This window comes from Dipodomys ordii, unplaced genomic scaffold (assembly GCF_000151885.1).
Source record: "Dipodomys ordii isolate 6190 unplaced genomic scaffold, Dord_2.0 Scaffold64, whole genome shotgun sequence".
In the NCBI taxonomy this organism is placed as follows: Eukaryota; Metazoa; Chordata; class Mammalia; order Rodentia; family Heteromyidae; genus Dipodomys; species Dipodomys ordii.
The window spans coordinates 1975018-1985319 of record NW_012267280.1 but is presented as its reverse complement, the minus strand read 5'-3'; the positions used below and the strand labels follow the sequence as shown (position 1 = coordinate 1985319).

Here is a 10302-nt window from a genome sequence, read left to right as displayed (position 1 = left end):
GCTCTACCACTTGAGCTACAGCGCCACTTCCGGTTTTCTGGTGGTTTATTGGAGATAGGAGTCTCACGGTTTCTCCTTCCCGGGCTGGCTTTGAACTGCGATCCTCAGATCTCAGCCTCCTGAGTAGCTAGGATTACAGGCGTGAGCCACCAGCGCCCGGCTGTCCTTCTGGATTTTTTGATGGTTAACTGGAGATGAGTCTCATAGAGCTTGGTGCTGGTGGCTCATGCCTGTAAGCCTAGCTACTCAGGAGGCTGTGATCTGAGGATCACAGTTCAAAGCCAGCCCGGGCAGTAAGGTCTATGAGGCTTATCTCCATTTAACTACCCAAAAAAAAGCCAGAAGTGGAGGAGCTCAGGTGGTAGAATGCCAGCCTTGAGCACAAAAGTTCAGGGGCAGCATCTAGCCCTGAGTTGAAGCCTTAGGACAGGCAGGCATACACACACACACACCAAGAGATGTGGGTCTGCCTCTCAAGTGTGAGGTTCTGAATTCAAATGCTCTACCACCACTTAAAAAAAGAAAAAAAAAAGGAAAGAAAAGAAAAGCTATCGATTTAGCTGGGCACTATGCTCAGACCTATAATCCTAGCTACTCAGGAGACAGAGCTGATGATTCCAACTGGAAGCCAGCCTAAGCAGACAAATCAGACTCATCTCTAATTAACCAGGAAAATATGGAAGTGGAACAGTGGCTCAAGTGGTAGAAGGCCAGCCTTAAGCAAAAAAGTGCTGGGACGGTGCCTAGGCTCTGAGTTCAAGCCTCAGGATTGGCACACACACACACACAAACACACATACACACAATAATGAACAAATAAATTCAAGGCAAAATCCCTCACAAAATAACAATAACAAAAAGGCCAAGTATATTCTAAGAAGTTTGGGGGGAAGGTAGAGGAATTAAATCATGCTGGGTGCCAGTGGCTCATGCCTGTAATCCTAGCTACTTAGGAGGCTGAGATGTGAGGATTGCAGTTTGAAGACAGCCCAGGCAGGAAAGTCCATGAGACTCAGAAGAAGCCAGAAGTGGTACTGTGGCTCAAGTGATAGAGCGCCAGCCTTGAGCAAAAGCAGATCAGGGGTAGCACCCAGGACCAGCAAAAGGAAAATAAAAATTAAATCATCACCATAAATACATTCATATTCCCCACTGCTTCTGGGGCTCGAGATCAGAGCCTGAGTGCTGTCCCTGAACTTGTTGCTCAAGGACAGTGCTCTACCACTTGGGCCATAGCTCCATTTCTGGCTCTTTTTGGTAGTTTATTGGAGATAAAGAGTCTCAAAAACTTCCCTGCCTGGATTGGCTTTGAACCTTGATCCTCAACTCTCAGCCTCCTGACCTTTTTTTTTTTTTTTTGCAGCACTGAGATTTGAACTCAGGGTCTTGAGCTTGCTAGGCAGATGTCCTATCACTTGAGCCATATCCCCATATCTGCCAGCCTCCCGAATAGCTAAGATGACAGACATGAGCGGTCCCTGGCTGTAAGACATTAAAGTCCATTCAATATCAAGACTAAAGTCCTCATTTTAACCTGAGACCAGCTGAGTGAGGTGGTTTCTGAGAACCTGAAACACTTCACAAGACCCCCATCATCTCAACAAGTCAGGCAGGAGGGTTCATTCCTGTAATCCCAGCGTAGAGCAAGCCGAGGCAAGAGGACTGCAAAGCTGTGGAGGGGAAGGGGAGAAGAGGGAGAGGGGAGGGGAGGGGAGAAAGGAGGAGAGAGGGGAGAAATGGGGGGGGGGAATGAAGGCCTCCCCGGAGGGACAGAAGTGGGCAGCCTTTGGCCTACATGCGCCAGGCCGTCCTGTCTCGCCCCTACCTTCAGTGCTGCTGTCTTCCGCTTCAGGCCACTGTGGTCACTGCTCTTGTCGGAGTCGGAGTCGCTCTCCATCCTGTCGCTGGCAGCTGCAGCGGTCACGGCCGTGACAGCCATGACCCCCCGGTCCTCGTTGTCCTCGTCCGCGTCACTGCCCCCCGCAGGGTCAGCTCCGGGGGCCTCCTCGCTGTCGGAGGAGCTCACTGGCTGAGGGGGGACACAGTCCACACATCACTGGGGGCCCTGAGTGGCTCTCCCTGGCCGACTATCACCCAGATGCCAGCCCTTCCATCTCAAGTGTACCGGCTCCATCTCCCCATGAGGAGGTCAAGTCCAGGGCGCTGTGGCTAGGGGCAGGATGGGGAGGCAGGGTTAAATCCTGCCCCCAGTGCCTCAGTGGTACTGGAAGTGCACAGAGCTCTCTCGACTGCACCTGGACTTCAGCTAGAGGGCTGGCAACATCTCTGTTTTCAAACATGATTCACTGAGTCTGGAAAGGTGTCTTAGTGGTAGAGTGCTTGTCCAGTCCTGGGTTCAATCCCTTGGTATGACATATACAGAAAAAGCCGGAAGTGGCATTGCAGCTCAGGTGGTAGAGCGCTAGCCTTGAGCAAAAGAAGCTCAGGGACAGTGCTCAGGCCCTGAGTTCAAGCCCCAGGACTGGCAACAAACAAACAAACAAAAATCATGATTGACTGGATGACGTAAAACGGTTCTGTGCCTGGAGGGCACAGGCCCGTGGCGTCCACTGCTGGATGTGCTGAACTACTGCCTTCCAAGGGAGTGGCACAAACGCAGGCAGCCCCGAGATGACTCTACAGAAGGACACGGGCCGCTCTTGGGACCCTTCTTGAATTCACTTTCAAGTTTGCAAGAGGAAAGTGTGTAAGCCCATCACCCATGCAGCCAACTACCACAGAATGCCTGCCATGGGCCTGGGCCTGGCTGAGTGTTGGGCAGACACTCCCTGCCCTCGCTGAGCTCACAGTCTATCGGGGAAACACGGTTAGGAGCCAGCACAAAGATGGTGAGTTGCAGGACTGCCTGCTCTAGAGAGCACAGCTGAAGAGGGGAGAGGCTGAAGACACAAAATAGACTCAAGGTCGCCAGGAGCAGGAGGGAATGGAGGGGGACGGCTCATGAGTTCTTTGTGGGGTGCCCAGAAGGTTCTGGAATTAAAGTAGTTATGGGCAACATGGCAAATACATGGAAAGCCGTACAGGGGGTAGTCTCAAATGGTGACTTGTTGTAAATGTCCCCTCCATTTTTTTTTAAAGACAGAAGGAACACTGTTCTCTGGATGACTCTAGTTGGGGGGTCTGGGACTGTAAGGAAGAGAACCAGGGTGGGCGAGAGCAGGAAAGTCCAGGAATCAGGGGGCTGTGGACACGGTGCAGGGGCTGGGCAGCGGGGAGGTAGCTGGATGGACCTTCCTTTGCTCATTTAGCTGGTTGCTTGACCCCCCCCTCCCTTTATTTATTTGTTTATTTATGGCAGTCCTGGGGCTTGAACTCAGCGCCTGGGCATTCTTTTGCTCAAGGCTAGCACTCTACCACTTGAACCACAGCTCTACTTCCCACTTCTTCTGTGTATGTGGTACTGAGGAATGGAAGCCCCAGGGCCTCATGCGTGCGAGGCAAGCGCTCTACCACTGAGCCCCCTTCCCAGCCCTGGCTCCCTCTTTTCTAAAGTTCTTCTTGCTTCCACTGATGGGAGTGGCTGGCACCACAGCAGCCTCCACACGGAGCAGGTTCATTCTTAACAGACAAGGGAAATGAGAAGCAGGCGCTGAAGGGAGCTGGTGGCGCAGCACTGAACGAAATCCTCTCCCTGCGTGGCCCAGGCCACGTCAGGGCCTCTCCTGTACAATTTCTGACAAGATTAAAAAGGATGATACTTAAGTAGGTCAAGGCCCAAAGAGAAAACGCCAGGAGAGATGACAGGATTTAGGATTTTTTTCTCCTCCTTCCCTCCCCAGCAGGGAGCCACAGCAGGGGTGGGGGGTGAGGTGGGGGTGGGTGGCTAGGCCAAGGGTCTTCTGTAGGAAGCACAGGCCAGTGTCCTGGTCCTAAGTGCCACCAAGCTGGTCACTGCAATGTGTAACAGCTCAGATGATCACTTGACTTCTGCAGATGAGGATACACACAAGGGGAAAGGGAGAAAGACAGAATCTAAGTAACAGCTCAGGAGCCTGGAGCCAGGCGCCGCCATACACATCAGCACTGGGGAGGCTGAAGGGCGAGTGTCACAGGCCAGCCTGGGCCACATGACAAGACCTTGCCCCAGAAAGTAGGTTATCAAATAAATACATGCATGCCTAAGTGAATGAATGAAAGAGCACAGAATCCGAGGCAGGGTAAGGACCAGCCTGGAAGCCTGGCGCCAGCCACAGCTTCTGATGAACAGTCCTTCCCTACTCCTGCCCAGCTCCTGCCCAGCGAAACCTCTGTGCCTCCACAGCCCTGTCATCCTGCCCATCACCCCACCGTGCCCCCACAGAATGGGACACAAGGGACATGATCTGCAAGGGCTACAGAGCCACGACTCGAACTTGGGTCCAGTGTCCCAAGTGCCCCTTCACCATCCTGCTAGCGGCTGGTACCACTCAAGAGAATGCAGGCCTAGGCATCCAGAGCCCTGGGCTCTGGTCTCAAGCCCAGCCCTATTGCCCACAGACTTAAGAACCTTAAACAGAAGCCAGGTGTGGTGAAGCAAACCTGCGATCCCAGCACTCAGGACACTAAGCCAGGATGATTAAGGGATCCAAAGTAGAGCCTGCAGCTGGTGGCTCGCGTCTGTAATCCCAGCTACTTAGGAGGCTAAGATCTGAGGACTGCAGTTTAAAGCCAGCTCACCCAGGAAAGTCTGTGAGACTCTTATCTCTAATTAATCACCAAAAAGCCAGAAGTGGGAGCTGGGGTTCAAGTAGAGCACCAGCCTTAGCAAAATAAGTTCTGAGATAGTGCCTAGGATCTGAGTTCAAGACCCAGAACTGACATACTAGTGTACACAGGCATGCGCACATGCACAGCTCCCACACACGCTACCTCCCAATCCCCCCACCTCCAGCTCCAAAGCAGCATAGTGAGATCCTGTCTCAAAGGGGGTGGAAATAAAAGGCAACCAAGGAAAAAGAAACCTTTCAGCTGGTTGGAGTGGCTCATGCCTGTAACCCTACTCCCGAGGCTAAGATCTGAAAACCATGGTTCAAAGCCAGCCTGGGCGGGAAAGCCCAGGAGACTCTTATCTCTAGTTAACCAGTAAAATACCAGAAATGGAGCTGTGGCTCAAGTGGTACAGCAACAGCCCTGAGTGAAAAAACTCAGGGACAGAACCCAGACACAAGAGTTCAGAAGCTCCAGCACTGGCACACACACATACCAAAAAAACAAAAACAAAAACAAAAAGAAGAAGATACCTTGGACAGGTCCCTTTGCTTCTTGTAAGTAACAAGAACTTACCAATAGGTTATTCTAGGTCACGAGTAATTGTGTCCACAGGGTGCATTTGGTAATGTGTAGGTACATTTTGGTAGTGGCGATTGTGCTGGGGTAGGCAGACACCAGGCAGGGGGTTTTGAGGCCAGGGGTGCATCCCAGCCCCCTCCAGTGCCCAGGGCCCAGCCACAGAAAAGATTGGGCCCTACCTGAGGCCCAACACAGTTACACTGCCATTAATTACACCAACCCTGGGAAGCCCGGTCTGGCTGAGGCACCTCAGAGACAAGCCTGGCCCCTCTGGGCATACAAGCAGACACTAGGCCTCTGGGCCATCTGACGGCACACCAGGACACCATCTTGAGCTCCTGTCAGGATGAGGACATAAGAATAGGCCCTCCACTGCACTTTGGGACTAGTATGAAGCCCTGAGTTCAAATCCCAGCACCTCCAGGTCAGATTCTCTCATGAACTGTTGAGCCAGACCAAGCATAGTGGTGCACAACTGTAACCCAGCACTTGGGAGGCCAAGGTAGAAGGACTCCAAGTTTCAGGTCTGCTGGGCTACATGATGGGTCTCCGGCTAGCCAGGACTGCACAGCAAGACTCTGAGTTAATAGAAAAATAGCTACATGGTAGCTACTCAGGAGGCTGAGCAGCCAAAGTGTGCAAGACCCCATCTTAGCCAGGCGCCAGTGGCTCATGCCTGTCATCCTAGCTACTCAGGAGGCTGAGATCTGAGGATCGCGGTTCAAAGCCAGCCCAGGCAGGAAAGTCTGTGAGACTCAAGTGGTAGAGCACTCGCCTTGAGCTCCTGAAGAGCTCAGGGACAACACCCAGGACCAGAGTTCAAGCTCCATGACCAAGAAAAGCGAAACCAAACAAATAACAACAACAACAACAAAAAGTAGGCACAGAGCTACATGTGATATCCTGCAAGAGACTGCAGTCTACACTGGCCTGGATAAAAGATACCAACATCTGAAAAAATAATGAAAAAAAAATCATTTCTCAAGTGGCAGATGCCTGCCTAGCAAGCTCAACGTCCCAAGTTCAAACTCCCAGACCAGTAACAACAACAAAAACGCAAATAATCGAAGCCAAAATGAGACTGGCACCAGTGGCTCATGGGCACATGGCTCATGCCTATAATCCTAGATACTTAGAAAGCTGAGCTGAGCAGGAAGATCAAGGTTCAAGGCTAGCCCAGTCAGAAAAACCCACAATAGCTCAAAAGTAACCAGCAAAAACAGGTCCAAAGACATGGTTCCAATGGTAGAGCATCAGCCAAACAACTGCAAGGTCCTGAGTTCAATGCCCAGCACCATCAAAAGTAAATAGAGTATGTGTGAGCATATATGACATATACATATATATTTATATATTTAAATAGATAGAACGCAATGCTCAGAATTAGATACTTAAAGAGAGAATGTGCGTTTGTAACAGCGGGGGATCTTGTGAGGGTAGATAGAAACTGGCCAGAGGCAAGATTGCCTTGTCACTGCAAACACCCATGTACCTCCTGAATTTTCTAAGTGTGCATAAAGAAGAAAACAACTCAGTTTCCCATAAATCCAGGCTTCCAAAGGCCCACCTATACACAGAACAATGCAAGGTCTCTGGGACCGTGCATAAGAACTGCAGGGCCCCAACGTCTTGGCCCTCTACCATTGGAGGGGTTGGCCCAAGAGGCTGCGTTTAACACCCATGTTGTATTTAGAAGTACATCCGGGTTAGATACCTGAGGCTAATTTGCAACTTTGAGGTTCAGTGGAAGCTCCTTCGGTTTCTAGAGTACTATTTTTGAGTTCCCTTTCCTTGAGAGCAGGCATCTACACCGTACTTAGCAAGCTGTGGGTGTCCAATAAATATTAAATGGGGAGATGATTCACCAGGAGGTAATAAGCTCAGGACGTAACCAAAAGGAACTTGAACGGGTGCCACAGAGAAACTCATGGAACTCACTGCCTTGAAAACTTTCTGCTCCACTCAGCCAGGATGGGTTGCAAACAGGGACCCTGTTTCCCGGCCTCATCTGGGGTAATAAAGTAAGCTATAACTCTCAAGATGGGAATGTCAAGAGATGTGTTGAGTGAACTCCACATGTTGGACAGTAATCTTGGAAGGCAGGGGCTAGGCCTGACCATTCTTCCCTCCATGTGTCTAGCACAGTCCACAGCAATACACCGCAATGGGAACACAGAACCATCCACAGGTCCTGGGGTGACACTCTTAAGTGCCAGGATCCACGAGGGGAAGGCAAGCAGGCCTTGACTATCTCCACACCATTCTCCCCACAACCAGCAGGGTACCCCCAAGTCCTCCACAGCCTTCTGTGGAGTTGAATTGTATTTTTTTAAATTCCTTCCCCCAGAGCCCCTCCAGACACCAGCTTGCCCGAGTTGTTCTCATCACTACGGCTCTGTTGTCATTCTTCCCACCAACCAGGAATCCTCTCTCTACACCCGACCTCCGACTCTCCTGGGCCCGATATTAGGCAAAAAAGGTCAGAGGAGTATGTCACTGACAAAAAATACAGTTTGCCTTTATGAGGGTGGGGCCCCTTTTCTCTGCACAAGGGCCATTTGGATATTTATCACATCATCCGTGGCCTACAGAAAATTACTAACACAGGCCAAGGACCGCAGGCCTTGAGAAGCATGCTGGAAGCATGTGCTCACCCCACGCCTGCCTTAGAACACAGAGAACACTTTTTTTTCTGCTGACCTGGGAACAGTGGTCTTTACCAGGATAGATTCTGAAACCCTATGCCCCCCTCAACCAGCCCCAGACCACACATCCTGGGACCCTTGGCGGTGGCGATGGGGAAGCCCCTGGCATGGACTGGGTAGAAGCTGGTGATGCTGTTCTGCCCTCACAGAGTGTGATCGAGCCAGGCTGAAGCAGAGAACCTGGTCCAGAAGCTTCTCTTCTCTCATGGGACAAGAAAAAGCCCACCTGTAGCTCCACTAGGAGGAAGTGTCCTTTGCAGACTCCCCCGGAGCTGGACACTTCCCACCCCAAGTTACTCACCGGTGGAGCGCTGTAACTGGCGTGTGGATTGTTCTGGATTTCCCACAGTCCTTCATTGAAACCTTTCCTCTTGTTGGGCTTGCCGTATTTGTCTTTACATTTGTCGTAGGGAAACAAGTCCTTCGGTCCCAGAAAGGCTCTGGAGAATGGAACCATGGGCCAGCTAAAGGTAAACTGGCCACGTAGAGGTACTGGGGACTGGTGGGGGGAGAGAATGAGGACAGGGGATACCAGGACCCATCTAGGGACACTTACGTTTCATGTGTACCAAAGAAGAAGATGGGGTATTTGTTGGGTGGAGGTTTCACGGCACCATCGGCAATATCATCGATCTGTAGGGGAGGCCAGTTAGGAGAGGCTTAGAGTGAAGGCCAGGAGGCCCACCTGCACACTCTGACCCAGGAAATCACCAAGACAGCCACCAAGTTACTTGGGAAGAAGCATGGTTGGGGGCGGGGGTGCTTTCAACCCAGGAGACACATCTCCTTCCAAGCAGGAATGTGCATTCTCCTGTGTACCTCCATTGCAAGCCTGTCCCCCACCCAGAGTGATTCCTCTCCCTGGGAAGAGGGAAGAAAGCTGCCCTAAGACAGGTGCTTCACCTGAGCACAGCTAAATATGGACTCCTAAAGCGACCAGAGGGAAGGGGGCCAAGCTTAGTTTCTATGAACTCCCAAGACCTGACAGGGACCCCGGCTCCTGCAGAAAGCCCAAGCAGCTGTCTCTCAGAAGATGCAGCTGTGAGCTCCAAGGATGCAGAGAGTGGGGGGTGGGCTGCAGGAGACAGGCCCTGAGAGCATCCAGGAAGTCCCACCCTCTCCCTGCAGGCTCATGGGCTCCAGCAGCTGTCAGTCACATCCTCACAGGAGGTTAGCAGCCCCTTCACTTCCAATCAGGTGCTTGGAAATATTCCGGGCTTTCTAGCTGGAGGAGGGGGGTGGGGCAAAGAGGAAAAGCTAGTGCTCTGGAAAGAAGAGAACTGGGCAAAGGAGGGAAGTGCTGATAAAGTTTCATTGCTCCCATCTCCTCCAGAAAAACCAGCGCAGACAAATCAACTTACAGTGGGTTTTCTCATCCCAAATAATGCCTCCCCCAAACATCTCTCCAACTCTGAAGGACTAGGGTTGCTGGAACCTTCTCTGTCACCCTCACTCTCCTAGGTTCCCTTAGTCAAGCAACCTAGCACCCTGTCTCTGTAGGATGCTAAACGCAGCCAAGCTGAGGACCTGTCTTTCTGGCTTCTGGAGCTTCTCCTCTCCCATGCTGAGGGCCACCACTGATCCTGGGAGGTCAGTTCCCCTACTCCGCTGTCTGAAGCCGGGGCTTCTATCCTACCATTCCAGAAACGACCCGGGCCCTAACCCTAGGGGTGACAAGGGCCTCTGGGGCCTAGTGTACCCAGGATTCCCCAATTCCTCCAAAAGTGGAACCCCAAGTTCTTGGGTCTCTGCCCTTCCTTAAAGGCTCCATCCCCCAACATCAGCTGTCCTGATTCCTTCACCTTTGGCCTCCCTCGGCCCCTTGGCCTTGACCCTCACCCCTTTTCCCCATTTCTGCAGCTCTCCTCCAGGAGCTGGCACGGCCCCAATGCCACTCACAACTTCTGCTCCGGAGTCCAGGCGGCCCATGGACCTTCTCCAGTCGGACCTGGCCCAACTTACTCAGCCTTCCCCCTTGCCCCCGACCCCATGATAGCCCCGCCCCAAACTTAACCCCACCTTGAAGCCTCTCAGGGACCCCCTGACCGGGGGGTGGGGGGTGGGGAGGGGGAGGGGAGGGGCTCGACCCCTGGCACCACCGGAGCGCTGGTTTCTCGGCGCCAGGACCCTCAAATCACCCCTCTCCCCCACCCCCCGGCCCCGCAAGACCCAACTCCACGCCCAGGGCGCGGCTTCCTCAGAAACCGGAGCCCCCGGCCCTGCGGACTCCAGCGACGGATGCCTCGGGTCGGGAACCCTTCCTACACCCCGGGGGCGCCCTCCTCAGGCCGGGGGCGCCGAGGGCCCC

At 52.6% G+C, this 10302-nt stretch overlaps 1 protein-coding gene across 1 annotated transcript in view; it reads right to left on the bottom strand.

The window, feature by feature from the left end:
* The window catches only part of LOC105990284 (hepatoma-derived growth factor-related protein 2), a 15225-nt gene extending 5302 nt beyond the window's left edge, over positions 1-9923 (bottom strand). The window contains exons 1-4 of the mRNA XM_013022648.1: positions 9797-9923; positions 8551-8653; positions 8296-8434; positions 1826-2029 (exon numbers count right to left, since the gene is read on the bottom strand). Of these exons, the coding sequence (XP_012878102.1) occupies positions 1826-2029; positions 8296-8434; positions 8551-8653; positions 9797-9923 (573 nt within the window). The remainder of the gene's footprint in view (positions 1-1825; positions 2030-8295; positions 8435-8550; positions 8654-9796) is intronic.
* Between the last annotated feature and the right edge of the window lie 379 nt (positions 9924-10302).